This window comes from Centropristis striata, chromosome 20, assembly GCF_030273125.1.
Source record: "Centropristis striata isolate RG_2023a ecotype Rhode Island chromosome 20, C.striata_1.0, whole genome shotgun sequence".
NCBI classification, from domain to species: domain Eukaryota; kingdom Metazoa; phylum Chordata; class Actinopteri; order Perciformes; family Serranidae; genus Centropristis; species Centropristis striata.
Genome location: NC_081536.1, coordinates 5,325,143 through 5,344,858, shown reverse-complemented (window position 1 = coordinate 5,344,858; position 19,716 = coordinate 5,325,143). Strand labels below are relative to the sequence as shown.

Below are 19,716 nucleotides of genomic sequence, written 5' to 3'. Positions count from 1 at the left end.
CAGTTAGCGCTGTTAAAACCATCCTTTTACCATCTGTTCAGGCATGCGATTGCCCACATTAAGAAATCCTGCTGACACATGTCCGACCTCAGCCTCCAATTAGAGTTATGGTTTTAGGGTTCACCATAAAAACATGATGTGGCAAATCACTGCCTGGAAATCATACCATCTTCTTCGTGCTTTTACTTTGAATTAAACCTTCCCTTTCATTGTGTGTTACCATTAATTCAGGTTTATAGATTATATTCACATAACCAGCTAAAATCAATTACAGTATGTAATATTTAACTGACAGTGGGTTATCAGATGACTTTATTCTTTCCAGCAGATACATTGGAGCCTTATAGTTCTTATTTTCAGTCTATGGCACACTGCATGGCAGTGGTGGAATGTAACTAAGTACATTTACTCAAGTACTGTACTTAAGTACAATTTTGAGGTGCTTTTACTTTACTTGAGTATTTCAAAATGTGTAACTTTGTACTTCTACTTCACTAAATTTGAATGGCAAATATTGTACTTCTTACTCCACTACATTTATCTGACAGCTTTAGTAGCTTTTCAGGTGAAGATTTAACATAAAAACATGATAAAATTTAAAGTGATTACATATGTTTATATATTAAACCACATAAAAGTATATTATATAGTTAAAATGAGCCCAACATTGACAGCAGTAAAACACAATGCATCAATAATAATAATCTAATAATATATTTAGAACATATAAAACAATCTGAGTGGGGCCATTCTGCACAAAGAGTATTTTACTTTTGATACTTTAAGTACATTTTGATGCTGATACTTTTGTACTTTTACTTCAGTAACTTTTGAACGCAGGACTTTTACTTGTAGTGGAGTAATTTCACAGTGTGGTATTAGTACTTTTATTTAAGTAAGGGACTTGAATACTTGAATACTCTCAGGCTGGCATCTGTCACATCTGTATTATTGTGACAGACTGTCACTATTATTCAGCAGGATAATGATCTTTATTTCAGTACATGTGGCATAATAAAAACACAGCCCTCCGTTTGATAACACACACTGTTTATGCAGCAAAATGTCATAAATCTGAGCTATGTGTTCAGTCCAACTGGCATACACACTATGAACCGTATCTCTTAATACTTTGAGTACACCAAACTTATTCTACAAGGCCACATGGACACTATCAGTGCAATCTAATCTACTCTGTTGTCTGCGGTGTGTTTACTACATTGGATACTGCGTCTTTGTTCACCTTCAACAATAACGGCCCATTTCAACGGAGACCGTGTTATCACATAAATCATATCAGTTATATTTTGTGGGTTTGATTCATACATTCCTTGAGGTTTTTTTTTTTTTATGAAGGAGGAGGGATCCAGCTATGATTCAGGGATTGGCCAAGTTTATGTTTCATAATCAAAGCTGTCAGTCAGGAAACCAAAAGGGCAGGATATTAAATGTTTGGTTTTTATAGAGCTACAGGGTTAAAGAGCACAGCGGAGAATGCAGCCCTGTGGTATGTCGTGGGGCAACAATCTACGAACGCTGTAAACATTTATTTTGATGTGTCTATTCCGACTGCTCCTCTCTGTGTGCGCTGGGTGGTGCCTGAAGTGAACAATGAGGGATTGTCATCAAGTCTTCACTTGAGCAGCTCTGTTGCATCACTTCCTTTACTTTAGTCATCAGATTTCATCCTGCTGAGGCTATTTTAGGTCTGAGCGTGGAGCAACCCTTGAAGGAAAAATCACTGTATTTGGTCCGTCTCGCTCTCTCTCCTTTCATGGGTTTAACAAAACATGTGCACCAAGGCCCTATCTGTGAGCTATGATGGCCTTCCTCCAACTTCAAAGCTAGATTTCCACATGAGCACTCTCACTAAACCACACAGGAAAGATACATCACAGCCTGTCTGGCGAGGTAACTTCATTTCAGTCTGTGGACATGATTGGAAATGGTGCAAGAGAATTGTTAATGAAGCATAAAAAGAAACAAAAGAATGAGAGCTGGCAGCATGTTGGCAGAAGAAGCCTTTCCCGCAGGCTTTGAGGTTTTTGTCCGGGCCACCCTGTGCTGCTGCTCGCCTCTTTTGTTTGTGTAACCAGACTGCGCCTTCATCAAAGGGCAGTCTTTATAACAATCATCCTCACCCAGTACCTCTATTGTTTGTTGATATCCTTGTACAACATATTAAGATGCTTGAGGTTAACACATTAAGAGGTTTTCTTTGTTACCATGCAGGCTTTTTACGTCTTATTGCTGCACCAGTGCCTCACTACACTACTACAGGTTGGTTGTCTGATATAATCCTCATTAAAAGTGTTGTTCTGTTATCTAACAACTTCTGGGCATCATCATTATTTTTGGGTAGCCCATGCAACGACAAGACTCGTCCAGTTTAAAGTCTGTTTCCAGTTACTCCAGTTACATTTTCATCTCCAGTGCAACAATTATCATTATCATGACTAATACAGCCTATATGGATTAAATATAATTATCCATTGCTATTCATCTTCCTTCACCAAATTCAATTATTATTAGGTGTGATGTCTTAATAGCCCTAATTAGACGCCACCCTTTCTCAAAACACTGTTCAATAAGTCAACATTTAAGCAGGAGTGGATGCATGCACTATCTGGGCAAAAATAAACCATTGGCCTTGACTGACTTCCAATATTATTTTGGGATATGCAAAGGTAATTTGCTTGTAGTGATTTTGCCTAAAACAAAAAAATGTATTTAGGAGCATGCACCATGTAAGCAAACATTTTTATTCATTAGAAATCAATAGAACCGCAGTGCTTTTATTTTGAAGGCAATTTACGTATGTGTGTGCATGCATACACAGCTGCACATAAATGCACTCCACACATAACCTTGTTACCTTGTGAAAAACACCTATTGCTTTTTGCATAAAGGTAATAAATTGCAGGTTTACTTTATAACATACATGCTTTATATTGTTTTTGTGCTTTAAATGCATTTTGTACTTAAAATAAATGGAAAAGTGAGATAATGATTGGAGTTTTCACAATTTTTACTGCTGTATGTGACTCACTCCACATTAACATTTATTCTTACCAGTACCAGCTCAAAACCATATCATTTAATGCATTTTATAAAGCAATGAAATTAACATTGAGCCGAATTCAGTAGTATTGGTCCGGCCCTCCTTAACCTTAGCAGGATCACATGTGGCTCCTTGGGGAAATTAACTGCATCAGGGTGGTTATGTTTCCCATGCAGTTTGTTTGATTGTCAGCAGATTTACATAAAAACTGCTGGCCCGATTTTTATGAAACTTGGTGGAAAGTTGTAGCATGTACCGAGGAAGAACCTGTTCTATCTTGGAGCACATCCTAATCACTGGGTGGATGCACAGATTACTTTTCATTGACTCTGGCAGAGATCTGTGCTCCTGGAGTGCCCTTCGAGTTGTAGTTTACATTTTTACATAAATTATTCAAACTGCCAGAAAGTTATTGCTACATGGAGCCTGTGGGCCCTTACCTTGCATGGCAGCTAGATTCTTGCGATATCATAACATCACATGAGAATTGTAAGATCACATATCACACAAACTGACAAGGCCCCAGGTACAACGCCAGCTTTGAAGCTTTTGACTTATAACTTCCAGATCTGTCATGTGATGCCATGGGGCCCAAAAATACTTTTTCCCATTGACTTACTTTCCGAAAGACACTTTTTTTTTTTTAGGTCAATCTAGTTCCCAATACGATCACTTGAACAAATCGTATTTAAATCATTAGGTCCTAAAGTTGCTAAGTTCCAGATTTGCTCTATGGACCCCATAGTGGAAGATCAGGGTCAGTTTATACACATTAGACAAATGTTTTTGGTTTCATGCACCACTAAGTAACTTAACAGGGCCGGCCTCCAAAACTGTATCCATGTCTTTATTTATACATAAAAATGAAAAATAAAAATAAAATAAATGAATAAAATAAAATAAAACATCCTTCATACAGATTTTCAACCAACAATCGTGTATCGTGTGTCCCTTTTTCGGCTGATTTTCCACTACAGCAGATTATTTTGTCAAATTGTAATGTATATTAATTTTGTGAGTATATTAAAATGTGCTTTCTAACCAGTGGTATGGAGCGATATTTAAAGTTCTGCCGATGGAGTGTCTGAGCTCAGTTTTAAAGGGGAATGAGAGTTATTTTGATAAGTTGTGGGCGGCCCCGTTGCACCTCTATATCTCCCTAATGCTCTTTCCCAAGTGTTGATTTTGTTTTATTGATATGGCTGTACAGTCCCCATTCCATGTATAATGTTAAAACAGTAAACTCTCTTAGAACTTTCCATGTAAGGTCCATTATAGTATTGCTATTCTTGTGTTTGTTTTACTTCTACCCGTATCTTTATTTTATTTGTTTTTCAATTAATTTTATTTATTTTAGTTTATTTTTTCTATATATCATTCAGTCTATGTGAAGTATTTAATTGCCTCTGCTGTCATGTATGTTCTCTGTTTTGTGTCTGTTTAAAAATGAATAAAATATTGGTTTAAAAAAAGTGCTTCCTCAACTTCTAAATTTTTTATTTGAGGGGGCAAGGCATTTATTTAAGGGGGCTAGGCAGCCCTCTTGCCTGTTTAGAGCATTAAGCCTCGGCATTAACTCTATATACAGTACAGGCCAAAAGTTTGGACACACCCATCTCATTCAATGCGTTTTTATTTATTTTCATGACTATTTACATTGTAGATTCTCACTGAAGGCATCAAAACTATGAATGAACACATATGGAAGTATGTACTTAACAAAAAAAGTGTGAAATAACTGAAAACATGTCTTGTATTTTAGAATCCTCAAAGTAACCACCCTTTGCTTACTAGAATATAAGACATGTTTTCAGTTATTTCACACTTTTTTGTTAAGTACATAATTCCACATGTGTTCATTAATAGTTTTGATGAATTTACAATGTAAATAGTCATGAAAATAAAGGAACCGCATTGAATGAGAAGGTGTGTCCAAACTTTTGGCCTGTACTGTATACAACGAAATTGGAGTGCAACTCCCATTGGTGCAAATAAGAAACTTAAAATATATATATACATACACGGTAAACCTGCTTTTAATACTTTATTGCAAGGCTTCTTACTTTCACAAACATAATCAGTCATTTCCTTTTCTTTACAATATTGTACCTTGCATTTTTGTGTGTCATGTGTTCATTAATAGTTTTGATGAATTTACAATGCCAATAGTCATGAAAATAAAGGAAAAACATTGAATGAGAAGGTGTGTCCAAACTTTTGGCCTGTACTGTACATATCTGAAATCAGAAAAAAAAAATCTGAAATTACACAATAAAGGTGCGTTACATATCCATAGCAGTGAGGCAAATGAGAGTGATGACGAATAATGTGATTTATCTTGAATTACTATGAGTAGGGTGGGTATGGAGCCTACAACTACCTGATATAAAACGTAAATGAGTCACTGCACAGTTTCGTCACAGAGTCAATAGGTGCAGTAGTTGCTCAGCTGTAGCTTCAGTCGACGGATGATAACAGATGTGCAGAGTTCAGCAGCTGCCTTGGGACAAGCATGGGCTGTGAAGAGCAGGAGTGAACAAACTCAAGTCGAGGCGGGGCGAAATAGGTCGACAGACTCTCTCTCTCTCTCTCTCTCTCTCTCTCTCTCTCTCTCTCTCTCTCTCTCTCTCTCTCTCTCTCTCTGTGCTGCTGCTATCTCAAACATTCTCGCCAACATGCCTCAAGCATGACAATAAACTGGTTTATCTGGGTGTCGGGGGAAAAAGCAATGTAACAAAAAAACTTTCGACAAGTCCCACCTGGACGAGAAGCACGGAGCAGCAGTGAAGGAAAACATGGTGAAGAAAGCAACATGACGGGCTGAAAGTTTAACCGAGTTTGACACAACAGCGAGGTAAGTTAACAGAAAAATTCAAGGCCCGTGCGGTGTTTTTTATCCATAGTTACAGATATGAAGTTAACATTTTGTAGCGCTTGTGTTACCTGGCTTTATTGACGTGTTTTCATACGTCATCCGGGTCTCAGTCAGTGGGGAAAATAAGTTTGTAAATATATTCTGAATTGAGCACTTGAGTCGTTTTATGGGTTTTTTATTCTCTTATCTTCGTCTTGTCGTGTTTTTTATGAGTGTTTAGTTAGGGCTGTGACGTTTCCTCTCGGCACTTCTCATATATGTGGCTTTACATGAACTTGCAAATGGAGACTTCGGGCTTTTGGCCAGAGGGAGAAGCCACACCCATAACCCATCTATCCTGTGGTTAGATTCTTTCATCCCCCATTCATTGTGCAGTCTCTGCTATATTATTATAACTGACAGGATCCTGTAGTAAGGGCTCCATCTTTTGTATTGAAGCTACAGGTCTGAGAGGAAAGAGTTGAACCCTTTGATTTAAGTTTATTATGGTAAAAAACAATCTGTGGGGCTGGGGAACAAGGCTGGAATAAACATGATATGACACTTCAAACTTGTTAGACAAAATCTACAGTATCATTCATATTTCATGTAACAGGATGGGATCGTCTCATAACAATTCCTCTGAATGATTATCAACAATGATAAGGAATTAATGAGCTTACAGCCTATGATTAGATTAGATTATGCTCTATCATTTATGGCTGTCATGATATCCGATTTTCCAGGTTTTTATGGCCAAAAGATCAACATTAAAGCGATATGTGTTGAAAAATAACCTTTAAATAACCCTTTTGTGTGTTTTGTCAAATGAATTACACTCAAAATAATTCATTTGAGTGTAATGGGAGGGAGAGAGGGAGTGTGGGTTTCTTGAAAGTCGCTATGTAAATTTAAGTTGTTATTATTATTATTATAACTACATGGCAAAGAGAGAACAAATAAATGGGAAAGATTTATGAAGCACTGGATTTTTCACACCATAATATGTGAGTGTTATGAACATTATATCAATATTTCATGATTTAACAGTTATATGTCTATACTGGTCCTTTGTGACACCTTCAATATTAATGTACAGTTTGGATTTTAAAAAAAGTTAGAAAATATATATTTTTAAAAACTACCATTGTAAGTTCCCCGAGCCCGAGGTAGTGTCCTTAAAATGCCTCGTTTTGACGGACAAACATTGCAAAGCCTAAAGGCATTCAATTTATTTTCATAGAAAACAAAAAAACAAGCAAATATTTACATTACAGAAGATAGAACCAAACAAATATGTGCATTTTGCTTTAAAGGTGTTGCTTGGTAATCAAAATTGTAGTTTTCTTCTAACTAATAATAATAATAATAACTTTATTTATATTTCACCTTTTAAAAACAGCAGCTTACAAAATGCTTCGACAGAGAGCAGTTAATTACAACGAGAATTATGCCATAAGGCTAAAAACAATTCTTACATTAAAAGAAAAACAACACACACAGATTCATGAACACGCATACATGCACCACCCCTTATTTCCTCATTAGTCTATTTTAGTATATCTTAGTATTTTTTATTTTATTTTATTTTATTTATTATTATTTATTTATTTATTTATTTATGTTTGTGTCATTAGTTTGTTGTTTATTCCTTTTCTTGGAGATCCTCATTTGGGGAATACCAAATAGTTAGCCTTGTATATATGTTTGTCTGTTTACCCTATGTTTTGTTATTTACTTTGTGAATATATACCTTGAAAAAAAGGGGGAAAAATGCAAGGTACAATATTGTAAAGAAAACAAAATGACTGATTATGTTTGTGAAAGTAAGAAGCCTTGCAATAAAGTATTAAAAGCAGGTTTACCGTGTATGTATATATATATATACATATATATATATATTAAGTTTCTTATTTGCACCAATGGGAGTTGCACTCAAATTTCGTTGTATATATACAATGACAATAAAGGCTATTCTCTTCTTCTTCTTCTAAAAAAAAAAAGAAAAACAATATTAGACAGAGCAGGAACAGTCACAAGTCATTCTCAGATGTAGTATCTAGCAGGTATTCCTGTTTTGATATCTTGTGAAACTGAAACATTGCATTCGTCACATGACTCCCTTTGCTCTCTCTTTAGACTTCACTATGGCGCGTCGCTCTCAGTGCTCCAATCCTGGGGACAACCCCCTGGACCCCAACTACCTCCCCCCTCACTACCGGGAGGAGTACCGCCTGGCTATCGACGCGCTGATCGAGGAGGACTTGGAGGGATACTACCAGTTCCTTCAGAAAGCAGACGTGGTGGACTTCCTGTCCTTGCCTGAGATTGAGTACATTCAGAGCTCCATTCAGGTCCCTAAACAACAAAGCAACTTTCCTGAACAAAATTTTCGTGAGACTTGGGGAGATGGCTCCTCAGACACCTACTGGCCGATCCACTCGGACCTGGACGCCCCCGGCTTGGACCTGGGCTGGCCTCAGGTGCACCACTTCGTCGGGCCCACGGAGGTCACCACCCTGGTGAACCCCCCTGAGCCCGACATGCCGAGTATCAAGGAGCAGGCCCGGCGGCTCATCAAGAACGCTCACCAGGTAGATGTTTCACTTTATTGTTGGATTGAGACTTTATGTTATGTTCGTTTCTCAGGAATGATGGACAAACATTGCAAAGCCTAAAGGCATTCAATTTATTTTCATAGAAAACAAAAAAACAAGCAAATATTTACATTACGGAAGATAGAACCAAACAAATATATACAAATAAATACAAATGATAAGGAATTAATGAGCTACAGCCTATGATTATATGCTCTATCATTTATGGCTGTCATGATATCCGATTTTCCAGGTTTTTATGGCCAAAAGAACAACATTAAAGTGATATGTGTTGAAAAATAACCTTTAAATAACCCTTTTGTGTATTTTGTCAAATGAATTACACTCAAAATAAAGTGTAGGGAGGGAGAGAGGGAGTGTGGGTGTCTTGAAAGTCACTTTGTAAATTTAAGTTATTATTATTATTATTATTATTATTATTATAACTACATGGCAAAGAGAGAACAAATAAATGGGAAAGATTTATGAAGCACTGGATTTTTCACGCCATAATATGTGAGTGTTATGAACATGATATCAATATTTCATGCTTTAAATATCACAGTTATATGTCTATACTGGTACTTTGTGACACCTTTCAATATTAATGTACAGTTTGGATTTTAAAAAAAGTTAGAAAATATATATTTTTAAAAACTACCATTGTAAGTTCCCAGAGCCCAAGGTGGTGTCCTTAAAATGCCTCGTTTTGATGGACAAACATTGCAAAGCCTAAAGGCTTTCAATTTATTTTCATAGAAAACAAAAAAACAAGCAAATATTTACATTACGGAAGATAGAACCAAACAAATATGTGTATTTTGCTTTAAAGGTGTTGCTTGATAATCAAAATTGTAGTTTCTTCCAGCTCTAACTAATAATAATAATAATAATAACATAATGATAATAACTTTATTTATATAGCACCTTTTAAAAACAGCAGCTTTCAAAAGGCGGCTTATCAAGAACACTCACCAGGTAGATGTTTCACTTTATTGTTGGATTGAGACTTTATGTTTAACCCTCCTGTTATGTTTTGTTTCTCAGGAACAGAAATAATGTTCGTGGGTCAGTTTGACCATTATCCAAAAGAGTTAGAAACTAAAAAATTCCAATAAACATTGTTTATATTTCATTAATAACTCCATTACTAACCATTTCAATCCATATTTAGCACAATGGTGTTCTTTACCTCTCACAGATCATGGTTCAGTGAGGATAATTCACTCGTTTTTTATAAAAAAATGCATGCTGAAACTTTTTTTATGTACATTGGAAAGACCTACGTATAAAAGATAATGGTTTTACATGACATTGATTTCTTTTTTTTTTATTTGAATAATTTTACATTTTGTTTTAAATATTTTTTTTTATATCTATAGTCAAAAAGAAAAAAAGTCATACTATGGCATGTTGATTTTTGTCCAAAATGGTCAAATTTTAAAAGGCATAATATGCTTAAAATGTATATATTCATATTTATATACATTTTTTAAACATTTTTATTTTATTTTTAAACTTTGAAATGGATCGATTGGACCCGCAACATAACAGAAGGTTTAACTTATCTTTGAAGCTTCCTTCTCCTGACAGCGTAATATTCAATTTGGTCTTGATTGTGTCTTTTATTCTTCTTCAGGTGATTGGTATAGTGATGGATATGTTCACTGATGTTGACATACTGGCGGATATTCTCGATGCTGCCATGAGGAACGTTGCAGTCTACATCCTTCTAGACAAGCAGAATGTGCATCACTTCGTCAACATGGTGTCTAACTGCAGAGTCAATCTACAGAACATTCAAGTAAGTGCATATCCCTCCAAAAATCTGTCATGATTAGAATAAAGATGAAGATTTCCTTTATTAGTCCCACAATGGGGAAATTTCAAGAGTTACAGCAGCAAAAAACAAATAGTAAACAGCAGTATAAACTAGAAATATAAGCAATAAACAAGTACAAATATAATAAAGTATTAACACTTTACAATATAAACAATATAAAAAACTTAAACTTGTTCAAATAACAAAGCATGAAAGTCTGCCTACACTTTTAAATGACATTAGTCTTTCAGTTTCTGTCATATAAACCCATTCAGCACAGCCCACCCAAAGCACATTTGGTCTTTTGGAAGCTAATAAAAACTAAATCATTATCAGATGATACCAGATGGGTTCCAGGATTGTATTTTAGCCAAAAAGTTTGGACTGTTTACCCGACCCAGTGTCTAAACCTACCTGGGCAGATGGGTTTTAAGAGGTTAATGTTCAAAGTTTGTTCCAGGTTGTAAGAAGACGAAGAATTTATTCTCCAAACAAGTACTGTTTGTGTCTCTACACTGTAATAAATTATTCTGTAGTCATTTCATTTTACTTAATATATTTGATAAAATGTATTAAATATAAATGCGTCCTTGATTTTGAGGCACTTGTTTAAGTAACTTTAATATAAAAATGTTTGAGATAGAATCTACTTATTCTGATCACATTAAATATAATCTTTATGTGTTTGTAATTCTAAATCAAGAGAATTTTGAATGAATCCAACACAATAGAATTAGTCCGTTTTTAAATGACAGGCACTTCCTGTTAAGTTGTTATTAACTCAACTTGTAACATAGTTAGATTTAATAAATAATATTGCGTGCAATCTGTTGCCTCAATTTTATTGAGTAGCTATTATTCATCTTTTTTTACAGTGTAAAGTCTTATATATCTTATTCCTCTATGCCATGGAGCTCGTTAAAGGAACTTGTTATTGGGGCACTGCACTCTTTTTCCCTGTGAACAGTGACTTTGAGTCACTGTCATGCTGCCACAAATACTCAGCTTCATCTGTGCTTTTAGTTAAGAACCATTTTTAATGATTTACATCCAGTAGAAATTAATGTGGTTGGTGCAGACAGCCACAGACAGTAGAGAAGTCACAAAGTATTGAGTCATGGGATAATTTGGCAAAAATACAGTGTATCGCCAGACTTGTTCTTTTAGGGTTTTGCCCCGTCCACTGAAACAAAGCTGGTGAAGAAAAGAGGAAGTATGACTGAGTTCACTACAGCTGTTGCTAGAGGTGACTCCAACATACAAACAAATAAAACTTATCTGCCCTTTCTTTCCAGACTTGTCATGGCTGGCATGCACTTCTAACTGACTTGAGAAAACTATTACTAGAAACGTAATGAAAATGAAAAATATACCCTTATTAGAAAGTTATTGGGCAGACAACATGTTTAATAAATTCCTCATCTTGCTTTGTCTACCACTGTAAATCTTACGTGCTATTTCAAGATAATATTTTATTTTTGTGTGTAGTTTTACCTTGTTTAGCTTTACTTTATATGCTGTATGTAACTTTAACCGAATGTGTTTTCTTGTAACACTAAGCTGTGCTGTTAGATTAACCCATCTGATAAAATCGGACACATTTACACCATATTAATGCTAATACATACAATATATATTGTCATTGATATATCCAGTAAACATAAACAGTGTTACAATTGATAGAAATCACAGTAAGTGCGTTTCACAGTAAAAAGGAACTTGAAATGCAGCCATCTGTTTGTGGTTTTACTAAAGCAATGCTGCCACCTAGTTTGGACTGCAGTTAAAACATTAACACCACCATCGGTATTGCTTCAGCTAAGTATTAATTTTTGGGTGATGTGATGTTTGTCTTGCAGAGTTTACGCGTGAGAACAGTGGCTGGCATCACGTATCACTGCCGCACAGGGAAAACCTTCAGCGGGCAGATGTTGGATCGCTTCTTGTTGACAGACTGCAGGGCTGTGCTGAGTGGAAACTACAGGTAAACACATTTAACATGTTTTTATATTTCTACTTGTTTATATTGTAAATTGTCAATACTTATTATTCATATTTTTACTTGTTTATTTGCTTATATTTGTAGTTTAGGTAACGCTTTATATTAAGGTCCTTGTAATAACCATTAATTAACAAGTAATAAGGCCCTTGTAAGTCCTTACTAGATGCTTATTAACATTATTGTGTGTTTATAAGCTTATATAAGTGTTAATAATGGCATTAAGAACACCCATGACACACCCATTATGTCTTTGCCATGCCTTTATTAATCTTATTTTGTTTGCTTATTCATATTAAAATATACTTTATTGCTCATCTATTATAAGTTAACTATGCTTTTTGCAACTACCGGATCTAAAGCGAGAACAATGCCTTATTACTTGTTAATTAATGGTTATTAAGGACCTTATTATAAAGCGTTACCGTAGTTTATACTGCTGTTAACTATTTATTATTTTTTGCTATCCACTTTGCTGCTGTAACTCTTGAAATGTCCCCGTTGTGGGACTAATAAAGGAAATCTTAATCTTAAAACTGCCACGGAAAGCAATGCCTCTACACTTTATACCACATGTGGATTTGAGTGACTAATACATGTATTAATTCCTTCCTATTGTCGTGTCTTTTTCCAGCTTCATGTGGTCCTTTGAGAAGCTCCATCGCTGTATGGCACACCTTTTCCTTGGACAACTTGTAAAGACCTTTGATGAAGAGTTTCGGATTCTGTTCGCTCAGTCTGAACCGCTGATGATGGAGAATTTCACTCCAATGGAAGAGTTTAGCCTTAAACACAAGAGGCCATATCCACCTGAAAGAACTCTGTTTAAAGATCCAAAGAAATTTCAGTCAATGGACACCGCTCATCCAGACGAATGGGCGAGACATTCCTATGACGACCGCATGGATAAGGATTGGAGAATGATGCCCCTTAAAAAGCAGGAATCCCTGCACGGCCCTGCAGATATATACGGTAGATATACGCAATCTCGCATGGACCCCTCTTTGGATCAGGGCCCCCCCAGGAACCCCATTATGGAAAATCTCGCCTTGAAACGCCACAGTTACGCCGAGGGGGCTCATGGTAGATTCTCTTACCCATTCCTGCAGCCACAGCAGGGTCCAGAGCCTGAGAACCAGGGACGGCCATACCACAGGGGGCAACAGCCTGGACCGGGACCAGGACCAGGACCAGGACCAGGACCAGGAAAAGAAGCAGACTACAGTGGCTATGAAAAGTTCTGGAACCAAGGCTTTTATTCAACAGATCAGTACTCTGAATCTGGATTACCACAAGAGATGGAACCACCTGACTTTGACCCTGTGCTTAACTATTTATCATCTACCAGGAATCCAGACTTTGACCAAGGCTCAGAGAAATTACTAGGAGCAGATTTAGCATTTGGTTCATCTCACCCTAGACGATTGAGTTCAGGCCAGCCCTATCCCTGCCGGGATACGTCTCCCACCCCCTCAAATCCAACAGATCAGAAGCAGTTTTTCCAGGAGCCTGATCGGCAGAACGCTGACCGCAAGGATCCGATGGTGAAACGGGGGCTAAGAAACTGGAGGATCAGCTCATACCTCAGTGCATATGATAATCCAGAAGATGAAGGCCTGCCATCAGCACCACTTAATGCACCAGATGCCTTTGAAGAGCCCTCTAACCCCATGCAGCCAACTCCAGGCATTGATTTATCAGTCCCTAAAATCCCTAATGTCAGAGAGTTTAGGGTTCCTGCAATACCCAGGGCAAGCCAGATGCCAAGTTACGCCATAACCGGTGCACGAGAACAGCCAAAGAAATTGCCTGACGAACCTCCTGCAGCAGCAGCAGCAGCAGAAACTAGAACAACACCGTCACCTTCAGAGTCATCATCCACAAATGAAGAAAAGATAGAGGAGGCAGAGCCAAAGGAACCAAAAACTGCTGTCCTTCAGAGGGGGGAGTCTTTTCGTAGGAAATACAATGCAGCAGTACCGAGGAGCTCTCGGTTAAGATCCTCTATGATATTCAGCTCTCTGGAGCAGCAGCATGCTTCTCAAGATGCCAAAACTGCCACCGGTCAACAGGATGAGGAAGGTGACAAAAATGAGGCGGAACAGACAAAACTACCCTTTGCTTTGGGACAAAGGAGATCTGCAAGAGAACCTTTTGAATGGAGCCGTTACATAAAGTCAGCCACCGTTGATAACTCTGCCACGGACCAATCCAAACCTGATGATAAAGATTCACCACCAGACAATTCAAAGGGTCTATCAGAGGTACAAGAATCATTAAAACCCCCAGATGAAGAGCAAGAAAATTCTTCGCCCTCAATGCCACGATCCAAGGCTCCTGAAGCTGAGCTGCCCATATCTGATAAACCAGTACAACCACCCAAGTCTCAAGTACGCGACACCCCATTGTTTATAGATATGAATGATCCTGATAACAGGCTCATGTTTTTCAAAGAGTTGGCAGCAAAACGCAAAGCTGCCAAGGCTGCAGAGGCCGAAAAGAGCAAAGAGACCGCTCCAGTGAAACCACCAACTGAACCGAAAATCAATACTAATGTTAAAAAGGAGGAACCTGTAACAAAAGAAACTTCGACAAAGATGGCTGATGCTTCAACATCAGATGATTTATTAGAAAAAAATGCTACTGCAGAGGATACAGGGAAAGCAGTTTCCACAGAAGCGTCCAAGTCAGTCATCTCTCAAGATGCCAGTGATAAGACTAAACAACAGGACAGTCATGTCAAGACGGATCCCAGTACCTCCAGTAGCTGTAAACAAGAACAAACACGAGTTTCCGCTGATTCTGAGGAAACAGAGCTAAAGAATAGTCAATCAGCAGCAACCCTGCCCGTTTCTGTGGAATCAGAAGCACCTCAAAGTGGACCAGAAGAGCCAAAGCTGTCGAGTCCTGCTGTAAAAACAAGTAGCATGAGTCATCCAACGACGCCAACAAATGCTGCTCCTGCTAGTGTTCCTTCTCTTGCACAAGGTACTGATGGAAGTGAAAACCTTGATTCTACCTCAAAGGAGTCTAGTTCACTCACTCAAACTTCAGTGGAGGTGGCAGCATCTTCTGCATTGGATCCTAGCACCCAAAATCCTGAATCAGTTCAGCAGGAAACCAGCATCTCGTCTCCTCCTCTGCTGCCTGAACAAAACACTGGATCAGAAATCAGCTCTTCTATCCCATCGGACCAAAGCTCCTCCTCTGATCACATTCTGCAAGATTCTGGTTCAGGAACTCCAACAGAGACCATATCGTCTAGTGTTACCCCAGAAGACTCAACTCCAACTTCCAGCACATTGCCCCCAAATGCAAAGGAATCTGCTAGTCCCTCACCGGCAGAATCAGCTGAGACCCTTTCAACAGCTGACTCTGCACAAGTGGAATCTGATATTTCTTCAGGCACATGTGCTGCTGGTTCAGAGCCAAAAACACTTTTATTACATTCCAGCTCAGAGACAGACTCTGAAGAATGTCGTGCTCCTACAGAAAAAGATGTCCCTGAACCAGAAAACAGCTCCGTAGGAGAGGAACCCGAGGTTCTTACATCATCAAAAGATGTCGAAGCCGATCACACAACTCCTAGTCTTAGCCCTTCATTGCCTGAATCCTGTCTACCTAATGCATCTGATATGGAAAGTAACTCCCAATCTGCTCAAAATGAGACTCTAACCCCTCCCCCCTCCACAGCAGACGATCCACAAAAGCATTCTCCAGCAGAAATAAGCTCTCTTGTCAATCCACACTCTTCTCCTAATGCTCCCCAGTCAAAAACAACTGCATCTACTCAAGATGCGCCAATACAAGCTACCCCTCCCTCCACCCTTAACCTGACAGCGTCTGTCACTCCCACTCCTGCTGAAACAATATCATGTTCCCCTCTAACAGAGTCAGTTGGATCAGTTTTGTCCCCCGAGGCTGAAAAACCACTGGCTGCATTGCACAGCCCCTCAGATACTAACTGTCTTCACAAACAGATTGCAACAGACTCAACCGAAACTGCAACTCTCCCGTCAACAGAAAGCCCAACTGAGCCTACCTCAAAAGACCTAACGGAGCCAGATGAGCCATGCAAAACACCAGAATCTGAGACTTCTGATCCCCACCCTTCAGAGCCCCCTGTGCCTGCTGAAAACATGGACGGTCAGAATGAAATAAGCAAAGAGCCTGAAAAGCCTGATCCTGGTGAGGAAGATACTGATGATACAGAGGCGACAAATAAGGTTAATAAAGCTACTACACAGGAGTCGGTCTGCAATGAGAAAATAAATAACGGTTCCGTATCGCCAGAGATCACACCAGATGAAGTCGTGCCCACGTCACAACAGTCCAAACAGCCAAAATCGGGTCAGTCTCGCTATCAATCATCGACAGCCAACGTGCTCTCGAGCAGCAATCTCCGAGACGATACGAAGTTGCTGCTAGAGCAGATTTCTGCTAACAGCCAGAGCAGGAGCGAGGCCGCAAAAGAGGCTCCCGTCACAGATGACGAGAAAGAAGACGAAGCTGACAAAAACGCCAAAAGGGAGAAGGAAAGAGGGATCAGGTCATTTGGCAGAGTGCCGCCCAAGACGAGTCAGGAGCGCGAGAAGCTGCTGGAGAAGATTCAGACCATGAGGAAGGACAGGAAGGTCTACAGCAGATTTGAGGTATGAATACATTAACACCAGTGGTGGAAAAAGTATTTAGATCCCTTACTTAAGTAAAAGTACTAATACCACACTGCATAATTACTCTACTACAAGTAAAAGTCCTGCATTCAAAACTTACTCAAGTAAAAGTACAAAAGTGCCAGCATCAAAATGTACTTAAAGTATCACAAGTAAAAGTATTTGTTATGCAGAATGGACTCACTCAGTTATATATCCTAAATAAAATATTAGACTATATGTCGTGATGAATTTATGTAAGCAGCGTTTTCATTTTGTAAACATAGGGCTCAATTTAACTACTTAATATAATGTTATTAGGTTTAATTTATAAAAATGTAAAATAATTTTAAATTTTAAAAATCATGTTTTTCATGTTAAACCTAAAAGTAACTAAAGCTGGTAGCTTAATGTAGTGGAGTAAAAAGTACAATATTTGACTCAAAATGTAGTGGAGTAGAAGTAAAGTTACATAAAATGGAAATACTCAAGTAAAGTACAAGTACCTCAAATTGCACTTAAGTACAGTACTTGAGTAAATGTACTTAGTTACATCCCATCACTGATTAACACAGGTGTTAATAGGGATGTCCTGATCAAGTTTTGTTTTTTGCGCCCCTGAACCAGTTTGGAGTCATTCAATATAACTGCAAATACAGTCATGGAAAAAATTATAAGACCACCTTTTGTCTTCAATTTCTTGTTCATTTTAATGCCGAGTACAACTAAAGGTACATTTGTCATTTAAGAGCTGAAATATAGCCATTTTTCATGGTTTTCTTGATGATAACCAAAATCATTATCAAGAAAAGCATGGAAAATAACTAGATATCAGCTGTTAAAGTCTTATGAGCTATTTTTGTTGTTATCATTATATTTGTTCAAAGAAATGTACCTTTAGTTGTACCAGGCATTAAAATGAACAAGAAATTGAAGAAAACAATAATATTTTTTTCTATGACTATATATAGAGTCATGATTCAATGCTTTTACTTTTCTGCAGAGTGCACACTTCAAGTACATTAGAGTCACTGCATTAAATCCAATGTAATTTGCTTGACAACACTGTAGGAATGCTTTGCAATTAGAAAAAAATGCAATGTTGCTGTCTTGAGGGAAATTTTCTCTCCTTTTAAGTGTTTTTTTTTCCTTTGGTGCAGCCTTTGCCTGCGTCATCTAAATTAACTTCATTGTGAAGTGAACACAAAAACGACCTTAATATTGCTAAATAGCTGATGTCAATCAGTTAACAAATGCCTTAACCACCCCAGATAGCAAGTCTTTGAGATGGGATCAGGAAATCCCTAAATGGTTTAATTACATATTTCAGTGCATGTTGTGATTCCCCTGTTGTAACTCATTTTGTGTCCATTACGTTCACAGATGGCACCTTAAATGGGATCTAAAGAAAGTTGAGAGAATCATCTGTGTGTACAGAAAGAGGAAAAGTCAAGTCAAAAGTGTGAATGATGACCGAGACATTTTGTCGCCAAAGATATTTAACAGAAACTGGATTTATTTGTTCTCTACAAACAAGGAATATAATGCAAAGAAGACACTGCGACACTGAACTTTAAAGGGTAAAAACTACCTGTAATACAAACGTTTCGTGCCATGAGCAACAAAAGGAATTCTTACTGCGGGTGAATAAGTTGCTACCAGTGTGAAAAGTACATGGACTGAGACTACGTGTGTGTGTGTGTGTGTGTGTGTGTGTGTGTGTGTGTGTGTGTGTGTGATCAAATATGTTTTAAGTGACTGCGTGGGTAAAGTGCAATGTTTGCAGCAGGTTGTTTCTGTGATGAGGCTTTTTTTTAAAGCACTGACAGCCATTTAATTACTGTTAGCTGGTGTCATGACAAAAATGTGACCAAAAAGTGTAATAGAGGATCTAAAAGTAGTCAGAGTTTGTACAACTGTAATATACTGTAGTTTATATAGTAGTATTTTACAATCAATGTTAAACAAAGATGTTGATAATTACATATGTTATTGAAACAAGTGGATATATGAATTCATATCCATGCAGGACTGTTGTTGTTCTTGTGTAAATAAATAAGATTTTTAATTCTTCTTAATCTGAATCAAACATGGAGCTTAAAAAATATGAACAAACCTGAGATTTAAACTGAATTGCAGTTTAAATACATACACAATACATTCTGCATACTGTATACAGTGTGCAATGTTCTTTTGTTTTTTTATCCAGTTAGTGTCATTGTGGTTTAATGTCAACAGGGTCAGTTCAACCAAATAACCTAAATACTCCAAATTATATTAATTTTGATCATTTGTAAAACAAACATGAGGCAGTGTTGCCTTTTGTGTGTTTTAATATAAATGTGGCCATGTTAGGTCAGAGCTACCTGCATGGCCAGATTCCTTTAAAGGTTAAGTCATTATGAGCTCATTTTGTTTTGTTTGTAATTTGTTTGGAATCAACCCTTTAATTATCTCTGTCAATGTGCCTTTTTAAATGAAAACTTGTCATTCCTGTTCACTGAAGACAGAAATTATTCGTCTTTACAGAACAGTATGCTCTGAAAGTTACACTTCTTATTATGGATTTATGAAACCGGTCTTTAGCAACACTTGCCATTTGTAAATAAAATGTGTTAGAAAATGTTGTGTTTTTCTGCTTCCTTTGTGCCTGAGAAGCTAAACTAGTTCAGGTAATCTTTAAGTTGTAGCTATTCACATGTATGACATTTTGACTTGTCATAATGGGAAA

General features: G+C 37.5%; 1 protein-coding gene across 1 annotated transcript; it reads left to right on the top strand.

Annotated features, from left to right (window-relative positions):
• Positions 1-5,723: 5,723 nt before the first annotated feature.
• fam83ha (family with sequence similarity 83 member Ha) lies at positions 5,724-19,608 on the top strand. Its single transcript, XM_059359885.1, has 6 exons — positions 5,724-5,915; positions 8,055-8,509; positions 10,152-10,316; positions 12,194-12,318; positions 12,968-16,985; positions 18,369-19,608. The coding sequence occupies exons 2-6, from the start codon at positions 8,063-8,065 to the stop codon at positions 18,378-18,380; spliced, it is 4,767 nt and encodes a 1,588-aa protein (XP_059215868.1). The 5' UTR covers positions 5,724-5,915; positions 8,055-8,062; the 3' UTR covers positions 18,381-19,608.
• The last annotated feature ends 108 nt before the right edge of the window (positions 19,609-19,716 follow it).